Source organism: Vulpes vulpes, chromosome 1 (assembly GCF_048418805.1).
Source record: "Vulpes vulpes isolate BD-2025 chromosome 1, VulVul3, whole genome shotgun sequence".
In the NCBI taxonomy this organism is placed as follows: domain Eukaryota; kingdom Metazoa; phylum Chordata; class Mammalia; order Carnivora; family Canidae; genus Vulpes; species Vulpes vulpes.
In genome coordinates, this window is record NC_132780.1 from 129,298,524 (window position 1) to 129,311,158 (window position 12,635).

At 58.9% G+C, this 12,635-nt stretch overlaps 2 protein-coding genes across 2 annotated transcripts; both read right to left on the bottom strand.

Annotated features, from left to right (window-relative positions):
• Nucleotides 1–524: 524 nt before the first annotated feature.
• On the bottom strand, nucleotides 525–8,559 carry PPP1R18 (protein phosphatase 1 regulatory subunit 18). The gene is made up of 3 exons (XM_025990368.2): nucleotides 6,406–8,559; nucleotides 2,047–2,281; nucleotides 525–1,391 (listed from the first exon to the last, which is right to left on the bottom strand). The coding sequence occupies exons 1-3, from the start codon at nucleotides 8,026–8,028 to the stop codon at nucleotides 1,372–1,374; spliced, it is 1,878 nt and encodes a 625-aa protein (XP_025846153.2). The 5' UTR covers nucleotides 8,029–8,559; the 3' UTR covers nucleotides 525–1,371.
• Nucleotides 8,560–9,531: 972 nt separating this feature from the next.
• On the bottom strand, nucleotides 9,532–12,614 carry NRM (nurim). Its single transcript, XM_025990369.2, has 4 exons — nucleotides 12,419–12,614; nucleotides 11,712–11,908; nucleotides 10,948–11,124; nucleotides 9,532–10,388 (listed from the first exon to the last, which is right to left on the bottom strand). Exons 1-4 carry the CDS (start codon nucleotides 12,549–12,551, stop codon nucleotides 10,107–10,109), a joined length of 789 nt encoding a protein of 262 aa, XP_025846154.1. The 5' UTR covers nucleotides 12,552–12,614; the 3' UTR covers nucleotides 9,532–10,106.
• Nucleotides 12,615–12,635: the final 21 nt, after the last annotated feature.

Sequence of the window (12,635 nt, forward strand, 5' to 3'; positions counted from 1 at the left end):
AAGTGTGCTAGGGATAATATTGTGAGGTATGGGGATGCTTCATTAAACCCAACTACAGTCTGCCCTTGTGGCACTTCCAGTTTATTTTTTTTAAGATTTTATTTATTCATGAGAGACACAGAGAGAGGCAGAGACACAAGTAGAGGGAGAAGCAGGCTCCATGCAGGGAGCCTGATGTGGGACTCGATTCCAGGACCCCGGGATCACACGACCTGAGCCGAAGGCAGACCCTCAACCGCTGAGCCACCCAGGCTTCCCAATGGCACTTCCAGTTTAGTGGATTCTTTCTATCCTTCCTTAAACTGGTCCTTTTCCTGCCACTCCTTCAAGCAACAGCTACAGGGCTCTCCCAGAGCCCTTTCTTCATGTCAATGCTGAGTTCCTGTTTCATCTCCATCACCTCGCCGCAGCTGTGGCCACTACCTCTTCGTGGCCAATAGGAAGATGGGAGCGGCTTGTAATGAAGAACACAGACCCTCCCCCACCCCATACCTTTTTCTAAAGAAGGAAAAGCAGCTGGAGAGTTGGAGAGATCTCCGTTTTATTATGGAAAACTTAAAAAACAAACAGGCAGTTGATAAGGAAGGAGAAATGGGGGAGAAGGGTTGAGGTGCCTTGTTAGTCACCCCACACCCACTTGCAATTCAATTAAATTGTGAACCACTGGAAGGAACAGAATTAAATAATGAGGTGGGGGTACAGGGTTAAAATCCCCAGCTCTCCTTCTTGAGGACAGCTGAGGTACAGTAATACTGAGCAAAATTGGAGGAAGCCACACCCCCAAAGAGACAAAGGGCGGGGGGTGTTCCATATGGACTCAACAGTTAGGTGTGCTTGTAAACCTGGGACTTCGGCAGGTGGGGCTGGGAGCTAATGGGATTTGTAAACCAGGCTGGTGGTCAGGGGAGGAGGCAGGAAGTATAAGCAAGGGGGCAATGCCCTAACGAATAGGAAGGAGAGGGGCCTGTAAATGGAATGGGGCAGGCTGTCCAGGATGAGTGCTTAAATCCTCAGAGCCCCCACGGGGTGGTGGGGAGTCAAGGAAGGCTGAAGGGAGAGCATGGAGATGGAGGAGGTGCTACACCCCAGCCCCAGTGAGCCCTGTGATCCTCCCCAGGACGTGATGCTCATTCTTAATTCACCTAGGATGCCACCAGCATGTCTGACACACTCACACCAGGGATTTTTGGTGAGGGTGGAAACTAGGTGACTAGCTCTGCTCCCATAAACAGGATGAGGAAAGAAGGTTGGAAGATGTTGGTTGCCCCTCACTGCAAAGCTCATTTTCAGGGTCTCTCTGTTCTCAATCTTCTGGGCTCCAGGATCTTCCATTCTGGAAAAGGGGGGTATAGACCCTCTGTTGAAGGAGGGTCACCTCCGGCAGGACTCATCTGTGGGAGAGGAGGCAGTAATGGTAGAGAGTGAGTGAGGGCCTCTGCCATCCACCGTCCCCACTTACTCTCTACACTGAGCAAGTCAGTGTTTTCCATGCCCAGCACCTGCTCCTACAGTACCAGCAGCCATTGCTCACCTAGCTCGCATCCTGTGCCAGGCATTCTTACAACCTGTTTAATCACATAGTAGCACCAGAGGAGATTAAGTAATTTGATGGCCAGCCATAGTTACAGGGTGCCTCATAAACATTACTGAACCTTTTCAGTAAACCCCAGGCGGTGGTTATTATTAACTCCATGTCATAATTAATAAACTGAGGCCAGAGGTCAGGTGATTTCCTGGAGGTTACACCCCATGTAAGAAACAAGACAGAAATCAAATGCAGGCCTGTCTGACCCAAACCCGGCGTTTTTAAACACACGAGAGTGCTCAGAAGGGGTCCTGGTTCCGAAATCTGGAGACCCCTTGTGCCTGCACGTCCACTTCCCCATCTGTGAAGGAGAGCGGTGCGCCTGGAGGTCCTGCTGGAGGTCCTGCCGGCCCAGTCTCTCCCAAGCAGCAACTCGACTCACGCCGCCCCTTCCCTCCCAGGGCGCAGTGTCCGCCCTTGACGCCAGGGGGCGCCCTCGGACCGGCGGAGCCTCCGCTCACCCACGATCAGGGCCTTGGTGCGCAGACCGCCCCGGAGCTCCCGCTGCAGCAGCAGCAGCTCCTCGTCGTCGTCGTCGTCGTCGTCGTCGTCGTCGTCAGGCTGGGCCGCCGGGGGGCCGGGGGGGCCGGGGGCACCGGGAGCCTCAGGGTCCGGGCCCAAGTCCTCCAGCACCGAGCTCTCCGAGGGGTACTGGTACGTGGTCTCCAGTGCTGTCTCGCTGAAGGAGATCTTGAGCTAGGGTGGGAGAGAAGCGGGGGCCGAGTTCAGCCCGGGAGGCGCCGCCCAGGGGAACACGTGCAAGGCGGAGCGAGGCCGGAGCGGGAGCGGAGCGGGGCATCCACCCGGGGCCGCGGGGCCGGTTTTCCTTCTGATACAGGCCCTCCAATTCCAGATTCTCCCTCTTCTATCATAGCATTTCCAAAACATCAGACTCCGCACTGCCTGGGCAGAGGGGAGCAATACAGGACTCGGGTTCCTACTCTGGAGACTGTGGGTGGTGGGAGGGTAAAAAGAAATGAAAAAATATACTCCTGTAATCAGAGCTGAATCCTTAGGCACCCTTGAGGGCAATCAGGAAGGCTTCCTGGAGAGGAGGGAAGTTTGACCTGGCAGGAAATAGCTGACTGGACACAGTCCCAGGCAGAAGCAAACACAAGCACATTGGTTTCCGCACCCTAGGCCCCCTGGGGTGCCTGGGAAACCCAGCAGCCTGGATACCTGTGCCCTCCGGCTCCCCTCACTCTCCTCCTAGAGCCCGAGTGGACTCACAACAAACTGGGGCTAGGGCCTGGGAGGGGAGAAGAGACCTACCGAGAGGCCCAGAGGAAACAAGACTCTACCCTGACACACAGGGGAGATGGGTCCCTGAGTCCCTGCAAGGCCCAGCTTGGGGAGGTGGCAGGGCAGAGAGGAAAGTGCATGCAAACACAGGTTGGGGTGGAGAATGCACCCAGAGGAGCGCACAGACAGGCGAAGAGCCAGAGGGGACCTGAGGGGACAGAAAATCCTTCACAAACACGCTGTCCCCAGAGCAGGCCAGCTCCAGCTGTCCTCACTACCTTTCTACCCTTCCCCTTTGCCCTTCTTTTTTTTTTTTTTTTTTTTTTTCCCTTTGCCCTTCTAAGAAGCTCAGGGAGGCAGGGGCAGAGTGGGATTAACTCTGGGAGCCAAAGCGATTAAGAAGACAAACAGGAGGATTCCATGTGAACTACTTGGAAAGGTCCAGATCATCTACTGGGGCCTTCCCAGGTGCCTGTTGGGGGAGCCAGGGCTTGGGCCCTGCATCCTTGAGAAGACAGAAGCTGGGAGGGTGGCTGGACAGGTGGATGCTAAAGGCTAGATGGAATGTGAAACCTGGGTCCTCACAGGAAGCTGGAACTCAGAGGCACCTTGGCTCCGGAGCTGGCATTGGCTCCTCATCTCACTGGCAGGAAAAGCCAGAGCCTGACTGAGGCCCACAGGGTACTGGGGCCCCTGTGCCGCTCCCGCCTCACCTCTCAGGCATCTGTTTCCGCTCCAGCCACCCTGGTCAAGGCTCCACTTGGCTCACCAGGGGCACTCCCATCTCGGGGCCTTTCGCTGGCTATTCCTCCTGCCTGGAACACTCTTCCCCCAAATATCCCCATGGCTCCCTCTCTCCCAGTCACCTTAGTGAAAGTTCACAGTCACACCCCCAACCTTCTGGCCCTCTAGGTTCCACTTACCCTGTTCTAATCCCCCCCCCCCCACACACACACACAATTACTTACCACCTTCTAATGTACCAGGGGATTTACATTTGTTATCCTGGGTCTGCTATCCATTAGAACATGGAAGTTGCCACAGTGAGTAAGGAAGGGCTGCTCCAACCTCAGATGTGGTCCCCAGAGACCCAACTGTGGGAGGTACACAGTCTGTCTGTGGAACTGCTGGTAGACACGAGGGACAGCAACCAGACCCCTTACGTCCCAGCTTTTCAAAAAGGACCACTTCTGGTTCCGTTTCTGACAGATTTACCTAAACTCCTGGGGACCCACTTGTTTTCTTTTCACATCCCCTTTTGGGACAACAAGCTCTGTAGTTTATTATCCACTCTGAAAAAAAGATTCATTTTATTTGTTCTGAGTCATGTTTGTCTCTCTTCCCCAACCCTTTTTCTCTCCTCACCCCCCTCCCCTCACCCCTGCCCCAACTTCTGACTGGTCTCCTCAGGAATGCACAGCCTGCATGGGAGCTGAGGGTGGAGTGGGACGGGAAACAGAGGGGTGTGATTCACTTGTTCCTCTCCCATCAGCTATATAAAGTCACAAGGGGGCCAGAGAGGGGAGGAGCCCAGCTCTCAGCTAGAAGGGGCTCTCGGGAAGGGCACCAGCCACAGGGCAGGGCTGGGATTTCTGTCCTGTGGCAAGGATGTGTTTGATGACATTAGCTTGCAAACAGGAGTTATTTAGGGAAGTGGCGGGGTGGGTAGGGTGGGGTGTGTGTGGGGTCCTCTGGTTCCGAGCTAGTGGGTTGGGTCAGAGCTGGGTCAAGGCACACCAGTCTGTGCTGAGCAGGGTGCAGAGAGAGGGAAGGCAGCCTGACGTGGGGTGGAGGGGGAGGTGTCTGGGTCTAGAGAACTCTGTGCTGCTTCCCCACCCCCACCCCCAGAGCAGCTCGCTTCCTTATTCTCTCACCACATCCTGAGCAGTTCTGGCCAGCCCATGGCCCAGCATTTACCCACTCAGCCCTACCAGCCTTCCCGCCCCCACCCCAGGCTTCCTGTTTGGGTGATCTGCTTCCCGCTCCCCTTCTCCCTCACCTAGGTATGGTCACTACCACAGGTTCTGCTCTGCTCTCCAGGCCTCCCTCTGCTTTTCCTCCCCAAAGGCAGAGGCCAACCTCAATAGGAAGTCACTTGTTTGAACGCCTCATCTAGGCAGTTCCTGACCTACTTCCTCACATCTGCCCAGCCCAGGAAAGAAGGGGCTGGTTGCAGCCAGAGTGCCCAGGATAGACTCAGGTACCATGGCTCAGGGATGAGAGCTTGAGCTTCATGTGAGATGAACTGGGGGAGCAAGTGACCTGCAAGCTTCATCTAGGTCGTTGGTCCCTGTGGTTTCCCACTGACCAGGGACACACAAAAGAACCAAATCTGAGGATGTCAGAGGAGATGAGGACTGCAGACTAGGAAGGGCTTCCTGGTCTCTGGGGAGATGTGTTTGGTGCAGGGACCTCTCTCTCCTTAGACATTTTCATTTTTTTTTTTTTTTCCTTAGACATTTTCAAACTGGAAACTGGGTGGCGTGTGAGGAAGGGACTGGGCTGAAGCCAGCCAGGGCAAGAAGCCTGGCTGATCCCACTTCCTGCACTTCGTCCTTTTTCCAGTTTTAACATCTGATCCTCTGCTGGCTTCAGCCCTCACCCCTGTCCCCAACTTCCATTGTATTCCCTGCTTTGGGCACAGGGCCTCCAAAGTCACTTCTCTCTTTTGCTACCCCAAGGGGAGGGAGAGGCCAGGGCAGCAAGGGCAGCAGGAAGACTGGGGAGGGAGGGAAACCAACTGCTGAGCCAGTTCTGGGGAAGGAGGGGAAGCCCAGGGAAGAAGGAAGAAGGGGAAGGGGAGGGGGAATTTTGGAAGAAGAGAAGGCTTTTCTTGTCCCAAGAGAGAAGGGAGCACTGTCTAAGGCAGTGGCCCAGCTGAGGGTGTGTAACCCTGAGGTCACCCACTTCAAATGGCCTCTGTGTGCGCCTCTCCCATGGAGCAGATTTGAGGTTCAGAAGTCTTCTCTTGGCTCTTTGGCCAGCCCTATTCCATCCCCTCATCCCCTCCCGCGGACATACCCTCATTCAGCTCTGCCCCCTCAGCCTTGGGGCTGAGACCTTCCTCCACTCACTTCTCTCTGGAACCCCAAAGCCACCCGCTTGTGCCTCTTCAGGCTTCCTGCCCCAACGTCCTCTTCCCTGGAAGGCTGTATGTGCTTTCAACCTGATGACCCTGCTCCCATAGATTCTAGGCTGGAGCCTCAGTCTGACTCTCCTACCAGGAGGGCTGGGTTTGGCATGGCTCAGAGGAAGGGAAGAAATGGGGCGGCCCAGGGGAGGGGGAGCTGAAGGGGCAGGGAGGAAGGACCCAGAGCTCGAGGGTGAAGAGTGAGCAGCCTGGGCACACCCTGGGAGACACACCCAGGGACAGCACTTGATTTGGGACAGAACCCTTGGGCTTGGAAATGAATGGAAAGTGAGGGCTACAACAAGAAGGAAGGGTGTGCGTCGAGGAGGAAGGGTAGTGGCAGGAATTAACGAGAAAGCATAGAGGAAGACAAGAATACGGGGCTATACAAAAGAAAGGAGGCCAGAGAGAGCTGAGGCTTCTGAGAAGTCTGAGGGCTGCTCCCTACCTGTTTGTGGTGCCTTTCGGGGGACCCCTTGACAAGGCAGCTGCGGCTGAGGCGGAGGTAGCCCCCCAGAACCAAGATCTCCTCCGCAGTCGGGTACCGCTTCTTCCCAACTCCAGGAACTGCAGCATCAGCCGTGGCTGGGGTGGCGGGAGTGCTGGGGGCTGCAGGGGGCACAGACCGCCGGGGGTTGACTGTGAAGGTGTGTCCACTGCGGCGAGGGGTCCCCACCCCTGGCCCTGCCTTCACCCCATAGAACAGACGGTTCATGAGGGGATCCCCAGGGGACTGGGGAGCAGGTGGGGCTGGGGGTGGGGGAAACAGAGGGGCAGTTGGTGGGGGCCGGAGATCCACCGCTTCCTCTTCCTGCCTCGTAGAGCCTTTAGTCCCAGCGTCCTCTGGTGGGAAGGGGGAGGGCACAGAGCTATAGTTCTGCAGGGTTCTCAGAGGCCTGCTCAGAGCCCCTGCCTTCTCCTTCTCAGCCTCCCCTTCTCCAGCCTCTGTACCAAGAGGCCCCAGATACTTCTCAGCAGCCTCTGGGGGGACTGGTTTCTGAGGTTGAGTCTCTGTGTCCCTGGGTGTCCATTCTCGAACCTTTCCAGAGTTCAGGGTCCATTTCCAGCCTTCTGTCAGCCTCAGGCCCCTCTCACTATCCTCCACAGGGCCGGGCCTTTGCTCTGCTGCCTCCACCTCTCCAGAGCTGCTCTCTGGAGCCTCCCTTGTCAGGGTCTCTGACAGCTTTGTAATCTCTTCTGAAGCCAGTGTTGGAATTGGTCTCTCTTCTTTTCTCCTGCATTCCTCCGAACAGTCTTTTCTTTCTTCTTCTGAGCTGGGCCTCCACCCTGATGCCTCCCGTTGTACCAAACTCTGTTCCTGAGACTCTCCAGAGTTGGGCCTCCATTTATGGGACTCTGACAGCTCCAACTTCTGGTTGTCAGATTCTGCGGGGCTCAGTCTACTTTCCACCACCTCTTTTCTCCTGGGGCTTTGTTCTGCAGGCTCTGCCAGTCTCAGACTCCACTCTGGAGTTTCTCCAGGGCTCAGCCTCCATTTCCATGCCTCGGACAGTCTAGAGCTCCTGTCTCCAGACTCTCCTGGGCTCTGCCTCCAGTCCCAAGCCTCTGAAGATCTGGGGCTCAACTCTCGGGCTCCCCCTATCCCCAACTTCCTCTCTCTGGCCTCCCTGGGACTGAGCCGCTCTTCTTTTGAGTCTCTTCCCTTGGGGCTCTGATCTCGAATTTCCCCAGGACTGGGTCTCCTCTCCCGGGCCTCCAAAGGCCCAGGCCTTCTCTCTGCAAGTGACTCTTCATTGCGCTGCTGCTGCTGCTGCTGCTGCTGCTGGCGCTCCTGCCGAATGAATCGGTTCTGGTGCACTGGCCCGATGGCTTCTAGGAGGACAGCCGACTCATCTGGGTCTGGAGGTCCAGCCTCTGTAGTCCCAGGGGCAGGGCTAGGTTCTCCAGGAGACAGACCAAGCTTGGCCCGGCGGCGCTCCAGGATTCCCCGCTTCCAGGCTGGCATCTGGGACAGACGGTCCCGCTCAGCCTTCTCCCGGCCGCGAAGGGCCGCCTCCTCCTGCCGCCGTCGGGCCAGCAGCTGTAGCTTCCAGTCTGGGATGGTAGCCATGGTCGCGCGGAGGGAAGGGTGGGAAGTGCTGGGCTGGAGAACAGGAAAGGGAGGCTCCAGAGGTCCTGGGGGAGGGGGACACAGAGATGGGCCCAGGAGCTGAGGGTGAAGGCAGGGGAAGCGTGAGAAGATGGAGGGCAAAGCAAGGGGGAAACAGAAAGTGAAAAAGCAGTGGGCCAAGGGGGTGGCGGCGCGGCCCTGAGAGAAGAATAGAGATTGAGGGCGAAGAGACAGGAGTCGGAGCCGGCAGCGCAGGGCTCACGGTATCGGGGAGGCCCGAGGATGGGAGAGGAGAGGAGAGGAGAGGCCGGGGGCGGGGGCCGGGGCCGGGGCCGGGGCGCCGCGAGGAGGAGGATCCAGCCCGGGTTTCCCCGCCGCTGCCCCAGGCGGAGAGAGCGGGGAGGGGTCCGGGAATCCCGCCGACGGGCAGAGGCGGGGCGACAGGGGCGGCGGGAGGCGGGAGCAGCGGCGGCCGAGAGGAGCCGGCGTCCGGGTCCCGGGGAGGCCGCGCCGCGCGTCTGCGCCCACCCCGGGGCTCCCGGCCCCGCCCGCCCCCGCCTCCGCCCCCGCCCGCCCCCGCCCCTCCGGCGCCCGCAGCCCCCGGCCCGGCCCCGCGCCCCGCACAGCGGCCACCCCCGGCTCGGAGCGCACCGACAGGCAACCTCGGCTCGACGGCGGGCGGCCGGGGGCGGGCGGGGGCGGCGCCGCGAGACACCCCCGCCCCGAGCCTGCAGCCCCGAGCCTGCAGCCCCTCGGCCGACTCGCGCGCGGGGCTCCCACGGGAGGGGTGCGGAGGAGCAAGCGTCCGGAGGGAGGGGGAGGGGGAGGGGGAGGAGGAGGGGTGGGGCCGAGCCCCGGGGGCCGGGCGGGGGGCGGCGACCGCTTTGTCTGAGGACAATGGGGAGGGAAGGGGGCGCGGGGCGGGGCGGGGCGGGGGCGGGGCCGGCTCCGGAGCCCGCGCGTGGGCCCCGCCCCCCGGCTCCCCTTCTCGCGCCCCGCCCCGCCCCGCCCCGCCCCGCCCCGCCCGCCGGGCCCTCCTCCCGGGAGCTCTCCGCCCTGCAGAACGCGGGTGTCCAGGCCCTCGCCGGCCCCAGGCAGCCGCCGCCCGTGACCCGGGCCCCTCGAGGGACTTGGGGAGGAAGCAGCCGCTGCCCCGGCCGGGCCGCCCCTCCCCAGGCGGCGGCCTCTCCCGACCAGCCGTCGTCACTGCGGGGCCCCGGGCGGCCACCGGGCCGCGGGCGGCCGGAGAGGTGCTCGGAAGCCGACGGCTTTGGTAACTGGCCCCCACGGCGGCCGCCGCCCAGTCCTCAGCTTCAGCCTGCGTCCCGTGGGCCCCGGTCCACGGCGGGGAACTGGGGACTTGGAGGAAGGGGGCTGGGCCTCGGGGGGTCGCCAGAGGGCGCGGTGGCTGTCCGGACTCGACTTGGCGTGCCCGGGCTCTGCTTGCCTTCCTCCCAAAGTCAGCCCTCTAGTCAGAGACACACTGGTAGACTGCATGCCATATGTAGAAAAAACAGGCTGAATTTTATTTTTCCGCCGCAGACGTTCCTCGGGAGGGCAGAGATCTCTTAGTCACCAACACGAAGGGCGGGAGGATCCTCTCAGGTTAGAGGACAGAGCCCAGGGCCAGCGCCCAAGGAGGGGCAAGGCCTAAGGAGGGGCTAGGTGAGTCAGCAGGGCTGGCATTACCATCAAACCTGCAGACCCTGACCCTACTCCTAGGAAGGGAAGCCTGAGGGGGAGAAGGGGATCCCTGAGGTGTAGAAGGGAGCAACAGTGGGAGGGAAGTGGGCAGGCCCACCCTTCTTCCTTAGAAGGACGTCTTAAGGTGGGATGGAGGTGGGTCAAGGCCTAAACTGTGAGGAAACACTGAAGTTCCCCACCCTTCTTCCGTGGTTTGGTGAGAAGTAGATCTTGGGGTCCAGCGGTTGAAACTCAGGATTTAGGGTATGGAGCTGGGCCCAAGGAGTGGAGGCTCAAACAGGGGAAAGGATGGCCCCTTCAGTCCATAGATTTGGGCCTCTGGTCTGAAGCAGCCAGAGCCCAGATGTTAAAGGGCTTGGGACCAGGTTAGCTCCTCACTCGGCCTCACCTTCCTGGGGCCGGGAGAGCAAGTGGAGTTTTCTTTGTAACTGGGCCCGGAGGTAGCGGAGGTCTTGCTGGTCAAGCCCATGAGCCAGGCCCAGGTAGAGGGTAAGGAGGAGAGCAAGGAGGAGGCGGTCAGTGCCCAGGGTGGGCACCACCCACAGCACCATCAGCAGCTCCACACACACTGGATGGCGCAAGTGGGAGAAGAGTCTCAGAGCCCGGGGAGACTTCAGGGCCAGAGGCTCACCCAGGCCCAGCACATGGTAGTACACCTAGGAGGGAAAACAGCTTAGAAATGAGGTCAAGCCCCTTTTGCAGCTTAGCCACCTCTTTCCTCCCCTTCCAGGAAACCTCCCTTTCTATAACTTAGGCCCAAGAACTACCCTTCTGAGACCTGGGTCCCTGGTCCTCAACTTGGATTCACAAACTTTCCCTAGGCCCAGGAAGCCCATGGTTTCAGGCCTTCAGTGGAGAACTGAGGGGAGACTGTTTTATAAAAAAAGGAGGAGGGATCCCTGGGTGGCGCAGCGGTTTAGCACCTGCCTTTGGCCCAGGGCGCGATCCTGGAGACCCGGGATCGAATCCCACATCGGGCTCCCGGTGCATGGAGCCTGCTTCTCCCTCTGCCTATGTCTCTGCCTCTCTCTCTCTGTGACTATCATAAATAAATTAAAAAAAAAAAAATTAAAAAAAAAAAGGGGGGGAGGTAGGTGAGGGAGTTGAAGAGGAAGTTGGAAGAGCATGGGAGAATGAACAGAGAGAGATCCTTGGAAGGGAAAAAGGCGTTCTGGATGGAATCATAGGTCTTAGGTAGGAATCTGGGAGCCTTACCTGTTTGAGGCCCATGAGTTCGGCATAGTCAAAGACGAGAAGGATGCTGAAGATGAGAAGCCAGGATATGACGTGGAGCACAAAGCAGAGGAGGGGCACCCAGGTGGCCCATGGTTCAGCCCGAGCCTCCCATAACACAGGGCCTCTGGGTACAGGTTCCCAGTACCGCATCACCAACTGGGAAAGGATGAGGTGCTGAGTATCTCGCTGAGTACCTAAGCCCAGAGGCTGTCCCCACCCCAGGTTGGCCTGGAGCTGTCCCTGCCTCTACCATGAGCGTCACAAACAGTCATCACGTGGAGGGTGCTCGGTGGAGTCCTAAGTATGTAAGGATGACCTGTATCTACCCTGAGGACTTACAAAACAGATGGGGGTGACCAGATAGGTCCATAAAGTAGGCTATGCCAAGCACTCACTGAGATAAGTGAGTGCCAACTGGAAAGCCTTCTCTTGAGACCTAGGGAGGTGGTTCGAAGAAAGGGTAGCACTGAAAGAGGTATTACTAAGGGGATCTCAAGCAGAACAACATGAACAAAGTTGCAAAGGTGAGAATACACAAATCTGCTTGGGGAATGAGGAATGGTACACCATTCTTGATAAGAAGGATATGTGCTGCAGAGGAATGGAAGCTGAGATTAGAGTCCCGAACACCCTCAGTTCTCCTAAAACCACATTTTCAGAAGGTAAGGTCCTTGCCCCTCCAATCTAGGACACCCTTCTCACAGATAGTTTCCCTTGGGGACTCAGTGGCCAAGACCTCATACCTGCAAGGCCAGGGCAGTGCATGCCACATACAGTGACCTCTGAAGGACCCCAAAATATCGAGACATCCATGCCTTCACGATTTCAGTTGCCATGAGGCTGTGCTGCCCCACAAATAGTAGGAGGAGACCCAGATCCCAAGCCAGGGGAACAAGGATGCTGCGGTCCTGCACGGCAGCCAGCCATCCCTGGCGGGCATCTATGGGTTTTCAAAGAAAGGGACAAAAGATCAAAAAGGTTGTGGAAAACACCCCCTAACCCAATCTCCTTTTGCGGCCCCCATCCGTGTCCCCTTCATGCTTCCTCTCTAGGCTTTGCCAGCCTTGCTCTTCCATTCCCTGCTCCTTCCCCTTTCCCCTGGCCCCCTGCAGAGTAGCCGGAAAGGCAAGGCTGGAGAGGCAGCCCTCTGGTTCGGGTACTCCACACGCTTCCTCTAACACTCTCCCCTCCATAGTCCTCCTTATAAAAGCACTTTCCTTTCTTCGCTTATCGCCCTTGCTCTCCCCACAGTCCTCACTCCAGCGTCTTCAAACCGCTAATCCCCGAGTTCCTAATTTAGCCCTCCGGCCTGCCCCGAAGCTCCTCCGGCTTCCAGGGTTGCAGCTCCCTCTCCCGGACTTCCTCCGTCATAGGTCTCCAAGTCCCGCCCCCGCCCCGCGTCCGGCCCCACCTCCCGTCCCAGGGCTCCTCGGCGGTCCCGCGGGCTCACCCGGACCACCAGGCTCCGGGGCCACTCCGAGAAGTGGCCGAAGAGAGGTGAAGCGCACGAACTCCACTCCGGTGCCAAAGGCCAGGATGAATGAGGCAAGGGCAGCAGGGATCAGGAGCAGAGCTGGGGCCATGGCGACCCGCGGAGGGGCGGGGGAAGGGGCAGGCCTGGAGTTCCCGCTGCCGCAGGCCCCGCCCCTCCCCGGGGCCCGCCCCCT

Excerpts from the sequence above, each read along its gene's own strand:
- PPP1R18 (XM_025990368.2), bottom strand. The coding sequence starts at position 8,028 with ATGGCTACCATCCCAGACTGGAAGCTACAGCTGCTGGCCCGACGGCGG. Across the intron at positions 2,282-6,405 it reads CCGAAAGGCACCACAAACAG|CTCAAGATCTCCTTCAGCGA; the intron begins GTAGGGAGCAGC and ends CTCCCACCCTAG. Across the intron at positions 1,392-2,046 it reads CACCAAGGCCCTGATCGTGG|ATGAGTCCTGCCGGAGGTGA; the intron begins GTGAGCGGAGGC and ends CCTCTCCCACAG.
- NRM (XM_025990369.2), bottom strand. The coding sequence starts at position 12,551 with ATGGCCCCAGCTCTGCTCCTGATCCCTGCTGCCCTTGCCTCATTCATC. Across the intron at positions 11,125-11,711 it reads GCACTGCCCTGGCCTTGCAG|TTGGTGATGCGGTACTGGGA; the intron begins GTATGAGGTCTT and ends ATCCTTTCCCAG. Across the intron at positions 10,389-10,947 it reads AACTCATGGGCCTCAAACAG|GTGTACTACCATGTGCTGGG; the intron begins GTAAGGCTCCCA and ends TTTCCCTCCTAG.